Below are 18,313 nucleotides of genomic sequence, written 5' to 3' on the forward strand. Positions count from 1 at the left end.
TTTGGATGTTCTAATTTCCAATTCCAATTCCAGACCTAACCTACCACCTTGATCTAAATTCCTCCTTATTAGTTTATTTCCAGTAGCGACAGCACCATTCTTCCTAGACTCAAAACCTTGGTGGTGGTGGTGAATCAGTTTTTCTTTCCTCTCTCTGTCTTCTTACTGTGACCACACTCACTCTCCATCCCCCGGTATCATCACTTTTCATTTTCTTTGTCTAAATGATTTCTCTTCTCTACTCTTTTGGCTTCCAAGAAGTGACAGATGTTTTGAAACTGATTCCACTATTAACTAAGCAAATTATGTGACCTGTCAAAGCCTCAGTTAACTGATCTGTAAAGTAGGGTAATAGTAGTGATCTTAAAATGTTACGAAGATTAATTGAAATAAGATACAAAAGTTCAGTTGTAAAGTCTAACCCATAGATGCTCAATAAATATTTGTGGAATGAATAAATGTTAGTTCCCTTCTCCTTATAGCCATAACGAGTATATGAGTTTGAAGAATTTTCTTTCTTAACTACCTAAAAGATTCTTAACTATAAAAGATTAGATGTTAATACTTGAAGATTTTTTTAAACTATTGTTAGCGTCTCCTTTGCTCTATGATCACATCAAATTCTAACATAGAATTTTTTTTGTCTCGGTCTATTTTTGTTTATAACAGCTGCACTGAGATATAATTAACTACTATAAAATTCACCCCTGAAAATATACAATTCATTGGTTTTTAGTATAATCATGGAGTTGTGCAACCATCACCACTATCTAATTTTAAAACATTTTCATTACTCCAAAAAGAAATCTCACAACTGTTAATAGTCATTCCCCATTCCTTCATTCCCGTAAACTCCTGGCAACCACCTGCCTATTTTCTGTCTGCATGGATTGGCCTGTTGTGGTCAGTTTATACAAATGGAACCAAACAACTATGACCTTTTGTGTCTGGCTTCTTTTGCTTAGCATAATGTTTCAAGGTTCATGCATATTGTAGCATGTATTAGAACTTCATTCCGTTTTAAGGCTGAATAATGCTCACTGTATAGATAGACCATATTTTGTTTATCCATTCGTCACTTGGTAGACATTACGTTATTTCTCTTTTGGAGCTATTATGAATAATGCTTCTATGAACATTCAAATACAAGTTCTTATGTGATATATATGCTTTTCACTTCTCTTGAGAATATACCTAGGAGTGGAATTAGTATAGAATCTTTAGTTTATAAAGCAAAGAAATTTCATTCCAGAGCAGAGTTCTCATGGTGGGAGAACTAAAGGTTCTTATTTGGGGTGTTCCCTTCTGTATTAGTTCCTTAAGATGGAAGTTCTTTGCACTGGACTTCACAGAACGCTATGCTTTCTGAAGTGCTTGGCACATCATAGAAACCAACAGAAAAGCAAGAGCCTTTTCTGAAAGGATCAGAAACAATACAAATGCCCCACATAATAAAAGATGCTTATATTAGCATAGGGTAGCAAAATAAGCCCCAAATCTCAATTGTTGAGTCTCACTAAAGCATTTATTTTCATTCACTTTATATGCAAGGTGCACTGCAGGAATCAGAGAGGGAAAACTCTCCTAAAAGGATAAATTAAGGAAAAGTTAGATTAATGTGAACACATTTCAAAAGTATCCTATCTTCTGCTAGAACATGAGCGTTTAGAGTGAGGATAAGAATGTTTCTCTTGGGGCTGGCCCGGTGGCACAGCGGTTAAGTTTGCACGTTCCGCTTCTTGGTGGCCCGGGGTTCACCAGTTCGGGTCCCGGATGCGGACATGGCAACGCTTGGCTAAGCCCTGCTGTGGTAGGCGTCCCACATATAAAGTAGAGGAAGATGGGCACGGATGTGCACTCAGGGCCAGTCTTCCTCAGCAAAAAAAGAGGAGGACTGGCAGTATAGTTAGCTCAGGGCTAATCTTCCTCCCCCCCAAAAAAAGAGAGAGAGAACCTTCCCTCAGTGCAGTTGAGTTTAATCTCTCTTCCCTATTGTAATAGCCTTGAATAAAGACTTGCCTTTAAAAAAAAAAAAAGAATGTTTCTCTGTTCTCTCAGCCATCCCCCTTCCCAACTCAAACTGAACTGAAAGAGAGAGAGAGAAAGAGAGATCTGGAAGAGCTTATGGCATGATGTTTCCATTCAGGTCAGGAGCAGCAGGCTTCAAGCAATGCCTTTACCTTTATAGAAAGCCATGGAAAGGGAAAAAATGTCTTTGAAGTAGAGCTCAGCATTGAGCATCATTTGGTCAGTCATGCAGAGGTCACTAATCACTCTCCCTTTTCTTGTTTTTCAGTGAACGAGATAATTGGGAGAGACATGTCCCAGATTTCTGTTTCCCAAGGAACAGGAGCGAGCAGGCAGGCTCCCCTCCCAGGTCCCGATTCCCTGGATTTAGGAAGATCCGACGGGCTCTGACAGTGCTCACTGCAGCCTTGTGTCCACCACCATGTACTTCTCAGCACGTTTCTATCTTTGGACCTTGGGTTTCCAACTCTGTGACCTTCAGGACTGGTGCCAGGAGTTGGGATCACCTTATGTGGGGAAAGCAGCATTCTTTCACCTCAGGCCTTGGATAGATTTTGTAAAAGAATAGGAGCAGCATAGGCTGTTTGAGCTTTGGGGTAATGAGCTTTGCTTTTTATATTTAAATAGGATACTTTTATATGATGGGTGCTTTGAGTGTGAATGCAGCAGGCTGTCCATTTCAGAGGTGCTGCTTTTGCAGGTGACCTGGTTGCTTAGCTAGGATTGGTGATTTGTACTGCTTTATGGTCATCTGAAGGACCCTTTAGCTTTTATGATATTTTTAAAATAGGAACTTTTGATAAAACCTTCCAGAGGCAAACATAAAAGAAAAAAAAATTGCCCTAAGCCCACACCTATGCCTCAGAAACTCAGCATGTGTCTTGAAGCCTTTCATAGATTTATAGGAAATAAAGCCAAATGTAGCTCATACCTCTTTATAAAAGTAAACTGTTAGATAAAATGAGAAGAGACCATTCCAATCACTGAAGTGTTGGAATATAAAATGACATTCCAGAGCATAGCCTTTTGTAACTTTCTAGGTAATCTTCCTGCAGTCTCTCCATACTGACTCCATGTTGAAATTGCTTTTTTCCCTCAGGGCCTTGGGTAAGATAGCTACACAGGTAAGGTGACTTTGAAAGGTTGGGTTTTTAGCTTGGTAGCTTTAATTTCTTGCCATCCTACAAACAAGTAGGCTGTGGAGTGCTCTTCCCTTTTGTGTCCTCTGGTCCCACACCTTTTACAAGTAGGAGCATCTGTGTTTGGCTGCTCTCTAATCTTTGAAGCCACAGTCTCATGATGGTTTAGGCAAATTTGCTGATTCTGACTTGTCTCTAGAGGCCAGGCTGTGTCAGAAGCTAAGCATAAACAAGCTATGCTTCAGGACAGGAAGAGAGAAAATGCAGGACTCCAGATGGGAAGCTTTTAAGATTCACACTGGTATGGAAGGCTTATCCTTCATTCTGTTTACAGCCTAAAATGATTCTGGCTTACCCTGTCCCATCTACGTGGCCTAAAAACCAGCCTTTTCCCAGAAAGGCTTTGAGGCAAGTCCAAAAGTGAGGTAGCATCATAGACCTGACCCTGCACACCAAAGATGCTCTGGTGCTGCTGCTGGTGATGCTGGTGCCCAAGGCTGGGACCAGCAAGAAACTCCAGCCTGCTGTCTACCAAAGGAGGTACCCAAGTTGGGTACTGTTTTTCAAACCCTGCCCTTATCCCTCCCCTTAATGGGATTAGTTACCTGTTCCAAGGCCTGGGCCTATTTCAAAGCCTCTGAAGTTTGCAGTATGTTTTCAAATGAAATGATGTACTTTCATTTATTCAGAAAGCAAATTTTTTGAGTGCCTACATGTGAGATAGTGTGCTGGGCTTGTCAAAGGTTTGACGCTGTTATTCCAGGGGATTGTGGGTCCTGGATGCCAGGACTCTCTAGTGAGGCCTGGGTGGAAGAAGCCGGCTTATTGCCCACCACCTCTAGTCAACCAGGTAGGAGCTCTTGACCCAGGATGAGAAAGTATAGTCTCTTTTTTCTTTAAACCTTCATGTTTTAGATTTCTCCCCTAAAACTAGTTAGAGAAAAATGTCTATGTATCCTTCAGCAAATCACTCTGGTCCCTCTTGGAGCTAGGTGTTTTCATATTTTCTTTGAAAGTGAGTTTTGTGTCACAGAGTGTGGATAGTGAGATTTGCTTCAGGGCCTATGGTTGGAAGCCCACAGCTTACCTTGGAGGGGTTGTGGGAAGCTGGCCCCTGAGATGAAGTTCCAGAGAGCTGGCCAGACTTGCCTCCACCCTCTTGTCCCTGGGGTAGCTGCCTCATATGAGGTTCTTGCAAGAGTTCCCCTTGCAAGACCCTTTGGGGGTTGCTCTGCTGCCCTCAAGAATAAAAGCCTCTATGATCCAGAGTTGCTATGCACCAAATTTTGATGCCTTTTAAATACCTTGATGCCTGTAGCACTAGAAATGCTTTCCTATTTAAAATAAAAATTAAATTTTAAAATAGAGCATTGTATACTATGTAAGCAGTTTTGTATCAGCTTTGTAAAAGTCAATTATTTTTTGGCTTTGTAGATAAAGACAAACTTTTGTGCAACATAGTGGTGTTAAAGCACACATTCATTGGACTATGCAAATTGATTTCTAGTAGCAGCACTGAGCAACTGGGCATGTGCTCATACCTCCCCCTTTGGCCTCCAACCTCTACTAGATCTTGGGTTGAGGAATGGGATGAACAGCCTTCTGCTTACTGGAGATGCAGAGAAACATGGCTGAAAACAGCTTTAAAAGTAACAGATGTCTTCAGGTTCGTGTGTGGTGCTGTTGCCTGGGGTGCAGCCCACCCTCGCCCAGGGCTAGGCACTATCACCAGAGCTCTACTGTGTCTGGCTGTGAAGCTCTGTTTTTGATACTCAGAACAGATGATCATCTTTAAGGCTCAGAAGGGCTCAAGTTGAAACCTTGTATTTTATAAAATGGATGATGTTCAGTTAAGGAACTGGTTCTCAGTTATGTTTACAGCACTTGGGATTGTGTTTTCTTGTACATTTTGTATTTTAAAACCTTTTAGAGGAGTACAGTACTCCTTACACAAATACAAAGGGAAGAGCCAGCAATTCAGGTTCCTCAGTTACAGTGCTGAAATAAATGGTGACAAGTCAACAGTTTCCTTGAAATCTGCCTGAGTTTTCCTCCGCCTGGGGCTGGTGTGGAGCCCCTCACGGGGTGGCGGGGGCGGGGGGGGGGGTTGGGGGGGAGCTAAGGGCACTTTGCCTTTAAAGTCTACTTGGTTAGGAACCTTTGTTTATTTTACAGAGGAGAGGGTAGAGTTCCAAATTCCTTTTGAAGCCTCACTTCTGCACCCTCTAATGGGTGCAAAGGACATCCCCATGGTGTCTGCTGAGTTCAGGACCACTGGCCTGCCCAAGGTGTGCATAAAAAGTAGGCAGAAAGTCCCCTCTTAAAATTCAAGCCTGAGTTTTTTGTGTGAGGACCTCCTGCCCCCTAGTGTCCTCTGGGGATACTGCAGTACAGTCCGTCAGAATAGCCTGTGATTTTGCCATCTGATATTCCTGGTGCCAAGCTGAAGGCGGGCTAGCACCCCTGGCACAACGTGGCCTCCAAGGTCCAAGTATCCTGGGAGCTTGGACTAGTGCTCTCTGCCTTCCTGCCCACCACCAGAAGGGACAGGGGAAGAAGAACATTGGGATCTTTACTCAGAAGCTCCCAGGAGTCATACACTGAAGGCATCAGGGCTTAGATTTTAAAAAAGAAAGCAGGCCTGCTCCACAGAATCTGTGGGCATGGGTCATAGCCAGCACAGACCAAAGGCTCTCTGGGTGCTACTCAGGAGGCCCAGATCAGGCCATCAGGAGAAGGGTAGCACCATTCCAACCTCAGCCCTGCATGTAGGATCCAGCCATCATCTTTGGGGTGAACAGGCAGAGCAATAAATGAGGAATGGAGCTGGGACTTGAGCTCCTCTGGATGCCTTCTGAGAGCTTTGACAAGCCAAAAAGAAGCCACCAGGTTGAGAGCGCTGGTTCTCTGGACGCAGGAGAGACATGCTAGCTGAAGACATCAGCCAGCTTTTACCTCCTGGCTCCCTTACCTACAAACACACCCACTCTTTGGGGGCCTGTAGCACAGTGCGAGGTGGGTCACCGACAGGCATCAGACTGGTGTAGTCATCAGGGGCTAGCTGCAGAAGGGACAGAGATTTAGGGCAGGAAGCTCCAAGCTGAGCCAGGTCCCCAAGCCCTCCAGCCACACCTCACCTGGTAGGCCTGGAAGACGCTGAGCAGATCCTTCATACCAGCTGTGTATGGGACACCCTGCATACGGACCAGGGCTCCCGGCTGGGACAACACTGAGGTGGGAGCAGAGGCCAGGGCAGCAGGGGGCGTGGTGAGGTAGCCCACAGTGGTGGGAGAAACTGGGGGGCTAGGGTGGAAGAGGCAGGGGTTCACTAGTGCAGTCCCACCCATGGCCTAGACCAAGACCTGCCTTCTTCTTCCCTCGCCTCTGCCATTTACTTAGTTCACTTCCTCCTCCCTAAAACCCGTATCTCTACAGTCATCTCCATCCTAGTTTATAGATGGCATCAGCCAGCCCACACCTGTCACTCCCTCATCGTCTCAGAATAAAGTCCAAACTCCAACAGACCTTGGGTTATCTGGCCCAGGAAGGGGATCATGACCCTCCCCCAAACCAGGATAAGGGGCAAGACTGTCGAGTTCTCTTAGCAGCAGGGTACCTGGGGTAGTAAGCTGTGTAGTTCATGTAGAGTTGAGTGGCTGGCCCTGGGTAATAAGCAACAGGGGTGGGGGCAGCAGGCACCCTGGCAGCAGGGAGCAGTGCTGAAGAGGAATATAGAGCTGCTGTCTCGGTGGGAATGAGTGTTGGGGTGGCCTGGAAGGTGGCGAAGGCAGGTGGTGAAAGACCTAGAGGCAGAAGTAGAGAGTGCATCTGCAGGGAGCCCAGCATTGCCCTGGGTGGGGCAGCCAGAAAGGAGTTCCCACTATAGAAACTGGGAACTGGCCCCCACATGCTTCCTCCTTCCCCAGCCCCTGGGACACTCACAGGGCAGCTTGCAAGGCGGAGGGGACATGCCACTGCGGCCCAAGGTGCCCCCCATTAGCACACGGCTCATCTCATCTGTGGAGCAGGGGACCACCTCCACGTAGCGTTCCTTCATGACTTTCTTATGGCAACGCTGAGCAGCACCTAGGGCTCGCTCTGCTGATGTCATCTGGATGAAGGCATCTCCTGATGGCCGGCCCTGTGCACACTGTCTTGTAAGCAGTCTGTCATGTGCAAGAGGGCCTCACTCCCAACCATATACCCTTCCCTAAATATGTGTGTCCCCCTACTGGCAACAGCCTCACCTGCTGGTTGAGCACCATGTGCACACCATGGGGTTGGATGTCAGCTGCTGCCTCTCCTAGAAAGCTCAGGATATCTTCAATGGTGGCTGTGTAGGGCAGGCCTCGAAGGCGTACACAATCTCTCTCCGTCCCAGCTGCCAGTGGGAAGGGGATGGGCAGCAGTGGAGCAGTCACTGTGGGAAGGAGTGGGCTGGATGCATAGCGGTTCAGGACCTAGTAAGGAAGGCAGCAACAGGCTGATCATGCCAAGTATGGTGGGGCCACAGGGCATGGAAGGGGCACCCTGAAGAAGCACTTGGGGGATGGGGGAAGCCCTAGGTGCTCACCTGCTGCACCTCGGCTGCAGTGCTCCGGAAGAGTTCAATGTATCGCTTACCCAGCATGCCCTTGTGCCTGCGCAGTGCAGCCTGTGCCAGCTCTTCACAGGCAAAGAGGGCAAAGGCATCACCAGTGGGCCGGCCGTCAGGGTGGCGCACAAAGAGCAGTCCATCAGCACCCCCAGTCACTGGGCATTCTGGTCCCAGGAAGCCTAACACGTCTGCTGGCCCAGCCGAGAAGGGCAGTCCCCGCAACCGCAGGATCACTTGGTCTTCCCGTGACAGGAAACGAGCCACCTCTAGTGATGTGCCTTGGTGGGGGCGATGGGAGTCAGCATGGAAATCACCCACTGACTTAATTTGTGCCCTTCCAAATACCCACCCACACCTGGCACACAGGAGAGCAGAAAAGCAAGGGGCAATGGGACACAGACCAAGAACCAGGGGTAGCTACACATGTTTGGAAGCACACTCACCCCCTGCGATCTTTACAAATTCTTCTCCTGTTGCTTTATATACCTGTGGTATGGCATATACCATGAGTCTCAGGCCTGCCCAGCCTCAGCTCTGCCCTGCTCCACTCCCAGCCCAAAGCCCTACCTCGATATAGCGGACACCCATGTGGTGCTTGTGTCTCTGCAGCGCTAGGTCCCGCTGCTCGCTGTCCACAAAGCGGATGAGGGCCTCACCATTTCTGCGGCCCTGGGCGTTGAGGCAGAGTGCTACACCACCCCTGTGGAGCCAGTGCTGTGTTAGTACCTCCTGGGTAGGCCTGCCCTCCTGGGCCCACCCGTCCTGTCGTACTCACCTGGCAATGTTGAGCCCTTTAAAGAAGCGAGCCACGTCCTGGTCTGATGACTGCCAGGGCAGGCCACGAGCCCGAACCACAGTCTCACTGTCCACCACGTCAGCCTTGCTGCTGTGGGGCAGGGCAAAAGGTCAGAGTTGTCCAGCTGTTGTCACCCCCACCCCTGCCCCCACACTCACCAAGGCCCTGTTTCATATTTCTGCTTTACCACCTCGGGCTTCGAAAACAATTGACCTGAGAGGAGATGGCATTGGGGTCAGCAGGGTCTGGTGGAGGGGGGTCTCCCCACCAAGCTCTGCAAAAAGAGGACAGTTGAGGGGGATAAGGAAGTGACAAAGGGGCTTCCACTTTGAGGTCTCTCAGAGAAGGTAACGAGTGGGGAAAGGAATTTTGAGGAAATAATAAGCATTCACCCTGCCCTGAGAGCAGGTGACAGGTGGTGAGGGGAACCTTACCACTGGGCCCTTCGATCAGGTGGAGGATGACAGCTACCATTGTCTTCACTTCCCAGACCCCAAAGTCATCCTCTGTGGCATCTGTCTCCAGCCCCAAGTCTACGAGCAGAGAAATAACAATGAGGAAATCCCAGCATGAGAGGCCCTGGGGCAACCAGCATGAGCACTAATCCTGGTCCCACCTAAGCCCAAGTTCCCTACATAGACACATGGAGAATCCCAGCAAACACATGTTTTGGCCCAGTTCATGTATGCCCTTAGAGATCCCCAGCCCAGGCGTATGTTGACATGTGCCCACATTCCAAACGCACCCCAGCACAGGCAGAAGAGACATGTGCACTGAAGGACTCAGCAGATAATGTAAACTTGCAGTGTGTTCACATATCCCATCAGCATATGAATACTCAGACACAATACAGCCCACAGCCACCCCTCCACCCTAACCCTGCTGGGTCACAGATACCCTGTGCCATGGTGGCCACAGTGAGGTCCCTGGCACGGCGGGAACTTGGGTGCTGCACGTGGAACTCTCTGCGGAGGTCGTAGAAGGAGAAGAAGGTGTCCGGGAGCACCAGGTTCTGGGGGCACATGGGAGTGGGGATGAATGGGGGGAACTGAGCTTCCCTGCCCACCCCTATGAGAGTGGGGGTCCTGGGAACCCTACCCCCTGTTGTGCCCTCAGTGGCATACCTTCCTGGAGGCCTCAGGGTGCAGGACCTGTCGCAGCAGCTGCTGCCCATCAGTGCAGAGCACGTAGGGGCCCCCGCCCAGCAGAGCCACATCCCCGCTCACCAGCTGTGAGAACTGGGGATAGGGGGTGGGGAGAGAGACAGACACAGACTCACAGCTGGGCAGACAGGAGGAGGGAGCATGCAGTCTGCAAAGCTGGTTCAGCCAGATGTTCAGCCCTACCCTGCCTGGGTAGGAGGTGGCCACACCTGTTGCGCCTGGCTCCATGTCCCCCCTTCTCCCCCAGTTCACCCTCACCTTCTCCAGGCCAAATGGAGGCAGTCACATATCACCCAAGCCCCCATCACACACACTTGAGAAGTCTGGAGTGGGTCCAGAGCAAACACCTGGTGGAGTGGGACAAGCAGGTGGGAAGGGGCGGGGCAAAGCAGGTTAAACCTGTCCCTGACCAGGCACCACCCTCAGACAGGTGGGGGAGACCCAGTCCTGCCTGAGGCCCTGCCAGCTCATGGTCAACGGCAGCCCCGCCTCTAAGTCTGACCAACCCAGGAGCAGAGAAACTCCAAGGACAGAACTCCACACCTGGTCGCCAGAAGCGGTGTGAGCTTTGACCCACACCCTATCGACCGGCTGGCACTGAGCTGTTTGCTCATAGAGGGGGTGGCACTCCTGAAGCTGTCCAGCCCCTCCTCCAGCCTCCATCCCTAATGGAGAACAGGTATAAGCACTAAGCATAAGCCTAAGAACCTACCCCCAGCAACTTTACAATCTGAGGCTGGCAGAGCAAGGCAACCCAGGTCTCCTTCCGCACACTCCCCAAGTAGTGCCTAGCCTGGGAACCCTTCTGGACAGACTCAGGTCTTTGCGCCTCCATTTCCCGATCGGGAACCACCAGAGTTGTTGTAAGATGAAAGAATTTGTGCGTGTAAAGCACTTACACTCATTACTCTCAAGAGTCAGGCACAGGGTGATCACAGTAATGAAGATAAGAAAAAGAAAACAGCAATGGAACCGCCTCCCACTTGAGCCAGGGCCAGGAGGCACCCTAGGCCTTTGCAGTCAGGAGGCAGGTAGCCTCCAGGCGGGGTCCGGACAGCGCCCACCCCTGGACAGACGGCTGAGACAGGCCTAGACGAGCAGCTTACACCTGGCGGCGTCTGCCTCTGGGGCAGACACCGCCCTACACTCCTGCTTCAGCGTCTCCCGGGCGGGTGGGTGGACCGAGGACACAGGCGGCAGGGACCATGACTTATGGCCAAGTCCAGGCCCCTCGGCCCTTTCGGCTTCCGGCTGCTTTTCTGGGAGACCTGGCGGGTCAGGTTCCCAGAGGCGTCAGCCTCGCTCCCTCGCCGGCCGGGGACTCTTAGGGGTCTCGCAGCCTCCATCCCCAACCCCTCAGTAGGAGTGGATCCCTGGAAAGGCTGAAAAGACGCCCCCAGGAATGGTCGGCACAGGCGGACACACGCACACACGAGTCGCGGAAAGTTTCAAACAGCAGGAACCCGTCCTACTGCCCGGGCCAGCTGGTCGCGGTGCGCCAGGCCTGCTTCCTCTCCCGCCGAGAAATGTCCCAGCGGCCGGGCCGTGCCTCCAGTCACCCCGGCCCCGGCGCTCACCTGCTGCAACACCTTGTCCAGTGGCTCGGCCCGCGCCAGACTGTCGGCGCTCAAGCCGCTCGCCTCGCGGCACTGCGGGCTCAGTGCAGCCGCTTCGGCGCGAACCAGTGACTTGTGCAACGTTCCCACCTGCGAGCGGCGGGGGAAACCGATCAACCACTGCGCCCCTCGGATCCTGAAGCTCCCTGGGGACCCCACCGCCCCCTTTCCACCCTACCTGGCGGCTCCGAGGCTCCACCACTTGCCAGACTAGGAGGATTAAGTCGGTCTCGTCGGAGCCCAGGTCTGGCCCCAGCGCACCGGCCGTGGCCCCGAACAGTACGACCAGGGGTCTAGGGCCGGGGAGGGGGGCGGCGGCGGAGTCTGAGGCGGGGTGCGAACCCGGGGGCGGTGGCTGGGGTGGCGGCGGAGTCATGGCCGCGGAGTAAGGGGGCGCTCGGCCAGACACACGCGGGACCGACGAGGCGCACGCACGCACCGACCGACGGCAGACGCGGATCAGGTTGGGCGGGACACCGTGTGTCGGGGGCGGCACCTGCGGCCTGGCTGGCGCAGTGGGCGCTGCTGAGACCCGCCCGCAGCGCCCCGCAGGGCGGGGCGGCTACTGGCCCCCGCCCTCTCTGGGCGAGTTACCTGTCGGCTCTGTCGGTCACGTGACCGGGGCGGCCCCAGGAACCGTGGGGGAGGGCCGCTAGAACCTAGCCCAGGACATGCGGGCTCACACGCCCGGCCTGGGCTCGCGCTCAGGGCCGGGATTCCCACTCCCCCAGCCGGCTCTGTCTGACTTCGGAGGTGACCCCATCCTCCCCCACCCCCCGACCATGAGGCCTGTCCCAAGGAAAGTGCAAAACCATGAGCCTTCTCTAGTTCCTAAGGGTCACATAAGACTAGTGAAAATCACCAAGAGGGTCTAGAGCCTGTGGGGGTCACGACGACCGATCTGGGGGTGAAAGAAGTCACCAGGGGTCAAAGGGGGCGGTGAGAGTTACAGGGTATCACCCAGAGGTCTGTAGGGGAATCACCAGAGGTCGATTGGGGGAGGGCAGGGCGACTGAGATCACCAGGGGTCATTAGAGCCGTGGGGCGTCACCAGAAGTCACAGGGCAGGGCTTGTTCACACATGTGCGAAAGCCGGGCTTTAGCCTGGCTCCAGGAAGTGCCTGCGGTTTCAAAGCGCGGTCGTTGTGGGCCAGAGGTGTTCAGGCTTCGGTGCGGGGGAAGGAAGACGCGCCCTCAGTCCTCCCGCTGCCGCAACTCTCGAGAGCGGTACTCTAGACGGATAGTCCGGGCCTGGAGCTTCACCCCTACCCGACGTGGGGACGGACTCCTGTCTGTTTTCGTCGCCCTTCCCCCTTGATGACGGGCCTGTTGCCTGGAGACGTGAGCGCTCTGGTGGATGGGGGCTAGCGGCGAATGTACACATGTGCACGTGAGGACTGCAGATCCTTCACTTCTTCTCCATCCCAGAGCGGCAACCCAACTCGGACAGTCCCGCGTGGAAGGCTCTCAGCACCCTTCCGCCCCGTCGAGCTTGGTGAGGCTCCCTTACCGCGCATTTCCAGGCCGTCCCGAACTTCCCCCAATTCTCCCATTTATGTGACTGAGAAACTGAAGAATCTGGCGGAAAGAAGTGATTCCAGCCCAGCGGGAGCAGACATGGGGTTGCCAAGCCTCAGCTGAAACTGAAGCGGGAGCCACACCTCGCGATTTCGAAAAGCTGAGCTCTGCGTCCGGACCTTGGGACAATGGAGAGAGCAAAAGAGAGCGGGGTGGAAGGGGCGCCTCCGAAGCCTTGCCCTCTGAACCCACACTGTAGCACGTTCCTACTTGACAAAGAGACCGAGGCGTCTGGGAAGGAAGTGACTCGCGCTAGGACACGGCGGTCAGGAAGGAGTGGGAGGTAGACTGGCCTTCCAGCAGCTGAGGCGACCAGTGCCTCCCCTTGGGGGCGTAGGCGGGTGTCATTGCGCGGCAGCCCCTCTCGGGACTGTCCACCCGGGATTCCGCCTGCTTGTCCGGACCCCCCGGAAGAGCTAAGCCAATCAGGTCCGGGGGGAGGGGAAATGTCCCTCTGGGCCCCGCCCCCTCTAGATAAGCCTGGAATGTCAAATATTTGCTCGCGGGGCGGGGGGCAACAGCGAGGTAAGGCCCCTCCCCCACCCACCACCTGTGGCGCGCGTGCGCCAGGCGGAGTCCAGCCTTTCTCCGGGCCACGCCCTTGCAGCCGAGTCCTTTCACCCCAGCCCCTCCCCCGGCTCTCCCAAAGCTCCGCGGTGTGCGTCCTTCCTTGTCTGGCTCCTGTCTAGGCTCCTGCTTAGAGCCCCGGCGTCCCCGCCAGGCTACCCAGGCGTCATTTGGCCTCGGTCTCACCCTTCTTAGCGCCCCCATCTATTCCATCTCTAGACCTTCGTGCTAGGCCCTTCCCTATTCCTTCAGCGCAGGTCTGGACGCCGGGGAAGCCTCCCTCTTGAGGCGACCTCTCCAGTGTGGCATATCTGGCTGTCCTGAGCGCATTCTCACTGGAGACTCGTTCATGTGTGTCCAGGTCCCTGCAGAGTAGTGAATCTGTGGCAAGGGGCTGGCAGCGTGGGGCAGCTCCCCCAAACCCTCCCCAACTGGTCCGGCCGCCCCACCCGCATGACAATTCCCGACGCTTGGACTCTTCTTGAAAAACTAAATTCGGTAAAATAAGGTTAGGACCCCTGCTTTGCTGAGCTCCCTTCATCTCCTTCAGATGGGCCCTCCCAGATCAACCTAGTTATACTAAACAACCCACACTCCTATCCTCCAACAGGCTCTCGTATCTTCTTCCCCTCAGCAGTAAACCAACTTGTAATACAGTTAATAATTCATTTATTTTATCCCTACCACACCCCCACCCACCCATGAGAACATCGATCCACTAAACAGGCTTATCCCCAAGCCTATCACTTGGCTTGGCACGTAGTAATCGCTCGAGACTTAATGAATGAATGAATGGGTAATGAATCAATGAATGGTTATCTAAGCGCTTACTTCGTCTGCCTTGGGGTATTCCAGTAATAGCAACCTTCCCTGGGGCCACAGACCCCCTGCACTAGAGCTTCAATTGCGCCCTTTCCTCCCCTCTCAATCCACCCTTGCCCTAGTTAACCCCTACTCTTCCTCCAGATTTTCCCCTCTCAAGGCATCTCCCTCCGTAGCAGGGGTCCCCATTGTAGTTTGAGATTTCTGTATTTCACTGATAAATGTCCCCCACACTCACCCCTACCAGGGTTCAGGAATTATGAATGAATGAATTGGAGATACGGTACACGAGAGAGCTGAGTGAGGCTCCTACGGCCCAGCCAGATGCCTTTCCCAAACTCTACTCCAGGTCTTTGAGAGAAAGGAACTCGGTCTTGAGAGCCGGGCCGCAAGGCCCTGGAACCCCACCCTCACCTCGGCCCTTCGAGGCCTGCCACGAAGGCAGCTGGCGCTCCAGCCGCGGGTACATGAGCGTACGGGCAGACACAGGGTGAGGATTCTCACGTGGGGCGAGGAGTGTGGATGTTCTCGTGGACCTCCAGGGCGTCTAGGAGGGGTGTAAAAGCGCCATCCTCCCTGCCTTCCTCCCAGGTCAGAAATTATCCCGCTGTAGGAGAGGATTCGACGCTGGGGGCCTGCTGGCGTCCGCCGCAGCGATCCACACTTGCCAGCTCAGACCTATCCCCACCCTCAGCGGCCCAGTGCCTCCCAGCTACGCCAGCTGTTACATTTCCTTATGTCCAGGGCCTCCAGAGTACCAAGCGCCCTAGGCTCCCCTCGGGTTCTAATCGCGCCTCTGCGGAATCGTCGCTGAGTACCCACCAGAGGGCGCACTGACTCTGTCGCCTGAATCGTGTAGGGGAGCAGGGAGGAGGAGCGTGCGCTGGAGGGCTCGACCCCGGGCAACGTCCCAGGTCAGAGGTGAAAGAGCAAGGCCCTTGACAACCCCCCCCCCGCCCCCCCCGCGGCTGCCCTCCTCTGGCTTTAGGATCTTCGAGACTCCTTGCTCCCTGGACATAGGCCAAGTTTTTAAGGTTGGTTTTTAGGGCCCTCATCCTCTCTGTGTCCCTCTCACACACCATGTGCTCCAGACACACTGCTGTGATTTTTGAGGTCTCCAGGCTGCTGCGTATGCTAAGCACCCTGCCTGGAGCACCCAGCTACCTACTCATCCCTTTGTTTTCCTGGCAAACTCCAACTTATCCTTCAAGACCCATGCCTGTTCTTGGCCCCTTGCCCGCAAGGGTCTGTCATGATTAGGTCAATGCTTGGCATCTCATGACTACAGAGAGGCTCTGGTAGCAGAAGAATGGGAGCCTATGTAAGCTTTAGGGAGAATCAGTTGGCCTCCAAATGGGCTCAGCTCTGGCTACTAAACCAGCTCAGAAGTCCTGGTCTTGGTTGGGTTACCCCAAGCTCAGCCACCCACGTGGTCCAGGTTAGGGGGGCTTGGAGCTTGGGCGAGGGAGAGAGAATGCAAAGGGCCCAATGACACAGAAAGGGCAAAGGTTGTTGGCTGGATTCTCACCTGAGGAAGATGCCACAACTGGATTGGCTCCTCGGTCTCTGGGTTTACTCTCACCTCCACCCTTTGCCCAGAAGTTCCCCTCCACAGGAACACCCTCCCTCTTTCCCAGTATTTTCCAGAACTCACATCCAGCCCTGTCAACCTCTCAGTCCCTTATCTTCTTCTCCAGGTCTGACAAGTACCAGGACCCTATCCTGGAAGAGGGGAGGGTTGTAGAGGAGGGGATGCATCACTCATTCATTCAACATATATTAAGCACCTGCTGTGTGCCAGGGACTGTGCTGCTGGTGCGACAGTAATAGGACAAGTGAGGGGCTTGCTCTTCTAGTGATTATATTCTAATGGGAGCCAGGCAGGGGCTGCTTCAAAGCCAGTGGTCATGTCTGGGGTGAGGCCTAAATGCAGAGCTCAGTTGAGTCCCCTAAAGTGGGGGCTGCAGAGTGGTCCCAGTGCAACAAGTGCATAAGTCCTAAGGGAGAATGAAGTTGTCCTGTTCTAGGCAGCAATGAAGGCATTGAGGGTGGGGATGAGATAGCTGGGGAGGAGGGAGAGTGGAAGTTGGAGGAAATGGCCAAAGTACACTGCAGGGTCCTCACTATGAGATGCACACGGTGCATGCAAACGGAGGGTCATGAGTGTGGTTGGGTGGACAGTGATGGTGCCTGATTTAATGTTGAATGGTGTCAACCTGGCATGTGGAGAACAATCCACAGGAATAAGGGTATAAATTGGGACATCAATGAGGAGGCTACTATGGGGATTAGGGTAGTTTGACTTTGGGATGGTAGAGTTGGCAGACTTGGTGACCACCTGGTTGTGGGTCTGAGAGTCAGGGAGGTATCTAGAGTCCAGGATGACCCCAGGTCTACAGCCAGGGGGATCATGTGGATGGCGGGGTCATTGTGAAAAGGGGGGACCCTGACCTCCTGGCCCCTCTCCCCAGTGCCAACACAGGTCATTGCTGACCAGGCCTTGGCACCCTCTCCCCCAATGACCATGGTTCCTATCATCTACAGGGTCTGTGGGAGTGGGGCACCAGGGAACCACTCCCGAGGACAGGACCACCCTATGAGGGGCCCATGGTCACCTGAGGCTGCTGGGCTGACAAGACATGCAGACTGTGGCCAGAGTCCAAGGCAGCCCAGGCCATCCTGATCCCTATTGTCTTCCTACCTCACCCTTGGCTCTGGACTCCTGCCTGTCCCGAGCCCTGGCAGAAAGGTCTCTATGGTCTCCTACACTGGGCATGCACCAGATCGGTTTTCAAAAACCCCTTTGCTGGGGCTTGGGATGGAGGTGAGGGAGGCAGGGGTTTTGGGAGGGAGGTCCCTGGGCCAGACTTAAGTGGGAGATAGTTGGACCTTAAGAGAGTAGGGTACTCCAACCAGCAATGTGTTTCACTGTTAGAACACAGGAGAGGCAGACCAAGATGGTGAGTAGATTCATTGAGGAGCATTCAGAGAGGCTGGAAAGGGTCAGCCACTGACCAAGAGGAAAGAAGGAAAGAAGGGGCAGGATACAGGTCTTGGGACCAGCTGGGGATGACTAGGGTGTTGACTGGGTAGAGGCCAGGTCAGCGTGTTTCGCTTCCTCGGGAGGGGGTCTATGGAGGACCAAGACCTCCAGTCTCCAAACACACTCGTCCCCCTATCCCAGAGTGATGCATGGTGCCGGCTGTGAAGTCATTGACCACTCTGGTCTCCCCCGATTCCTCGCTCAGGGAGTCTGTGTCCTCCCTGGATCCCCAGGTTTGCGTGGGGGGGGGAAGGGGGGGTACCGCGAGGTCCCAACACCCCTCCAGTTGTGTGGGAGAATTTGCCCATGGGCCGTGGCGCAGGGTTGAGGCTCAAGACCACTCTCAACACGACGTGCAAGCTGCTTGGTCTGGCGGAGTGACTCCACACTCCGCGCCTCTAAAACAGGCAGACAGACGTCTCACTCGGAAGCGAAACACGCTGACCTGGTCTCTACCCGTCCCACCCGCATCCCTAACCCTGGGCAGATGGCAGGGGACCCCTGGGTCAGGGAGCCTGAACCTAGGTGCCCTGGGGACAGGGTGCGAAGAACCGGTGCGGGAGTTGCACAAAGTCCTGGTCAACACCTGGTCCCCTAAGACCCAAAAACTGCTCGAGACTCACTTCTCCCCTTCTTCCTCTTTCTTTGACCGGGGTCGCTCAGCAGCGGCGAGCACTGGACCTTGAATCCCGGCTCGGCCCGGCCCATTCCAGCTCTCAGGTCAGGGAGGCGTCAGGAATCGGGGGCGAGGGCTGCCGCAGTGTGGACTTCGGGTACCAAAGGCTGGACTGGGCACCACCAGCTGCGAGCTGGGTCTTTGGCGTTGGCGGCTGAGAGCGTGGAAACCAGGCTGAGCTTCGATCGATCGATGAGCTCGGCGCGCGGCGCGGTCGAGGGAGCGGCTTCGGGATGAGCAGGGGCGGGGCGGCAAGCTCTACTGGGAGGGTCCCTCCGGCCGGCGAGT

The 18,313-nt window shown here is 53.8% G+C and overlaps 2 protein-coding genes across 7 annotated transcripts in view; one reads left to right on the forward strand and one right to left on the reverse strand.

Annotated features, from left to right (window-relative positions):
- The window catches only part of NFATC3 (nuclear factor of activated T cells 3), a 127,673-nt gene extending 122,479 nt beyond the window's left edge, over window positions 1–5,194 (forward strand). For both annotated transcript variants that reach the window (XM_070613733.1, XM_070613734.1), the window contains one exon: window positions 2,297–5,194. In XM_070613733.1, coding sequence (XP_070469834.1) covers window positions 2,297–2,418 — 122 coding nt within the window. In that variant the 3' untranslated portion in view covers window positions 2,419–5,194. The remainder of the gene's footprint in view (window positions 1–2,296) is intronic.
- ESRP2 (epithelial splicing regulatory protein 2) lies at window positions 4,976–18,312 on the reverse strand. Of its 5 annotated transcripts, XM_070613737.1 has the most exons (16): window positions 17,973–18,312; window positions 11,518–13,036; window positions 11,301–11,429; window positions 9,685–9,798; window positions 9,458–9,572; window positions 8,995–9,093; window positions 8,719–8,773; window positions 8,540–8,650; window positions 8,332–8,464; window positions 8,208–8,250; window positions 7,741–8,042; window positions 7,415–7,627; window positions 7,110–7,308; window positions 6,784–6,970; window positions 6,305–6,470; window positions 4,976–6,228 (listed from the first exon to the last, which is right to left on the reverse strand). In XM_070613737.1, exons 2-16 carry the CDS (start codon window positions 11,713–11,715, stop codon window positions 6,139–6,141), a joined length of 2,154 nt encoding a protein of 717 aa, XP_070469838.1. In that variant the 5' UTR covers window positions 11,716–13,036; window positions 17,973–18,312; the 3' UTR covers window positions 4,976–6,138. The 5 variants fall into 5 exon arrangements, with proteins under 5 accessions (XP_070469838.1, XP_070469837.1, XP_070469839.1 ...); XM_070613736.1 differs by lacking the exon at window positions 17,973–18,312 and having other exon boundaries at window positions 11,518–13,465; XM_070613738.1 differs by lacking the exon at window positions 17,973–18,312 and having other exon boundaries at window positions 8,540–8,647; window positions 11,518–13,332.
- Between the last annotated feature and the right edge of the window lies 1 nt (window position 18,313).

Source organism: Equus przewalskii, chromosome 3 (genome assembly GCF_037783145.1).
Source record: "Equus przewalskii isolate Varuska chromosome 3, EquPr2, whole genome shotgun sequence".
Taxonomy (NCBI): Eukaryota; Metazoa; Chordata; class Mammalia; order Perissodactyla; family Equidae; genus Equus; species Equus przewalskii.

Excerpts from the sequence above, each read along its gene's own strand:
- ESRP2 (XM_070613737.1), bottom strand. The coding sequence starts at position 11,715 with ATGACTCCGCCGCCACCCCAGCCACCGCCCCCGGGTTCGCACCCCGCC. Across the intron at positions 9,094-9,457 it reads TGTGGCCACCATGGCACAGG|ACTTGGGGCTGGAGACAGAT; the intron begins GTATCTGTGACC and ends CTCTGCTCGTAG. Across the intron at positions 8,774-8,994 it reads CCTGATCGAAGGGCCCAGTG|GTCAATTGTTTTCGAAGCCC; the intron begins GTAAGGTTCCCC and ends ATCTCCTCTCAG.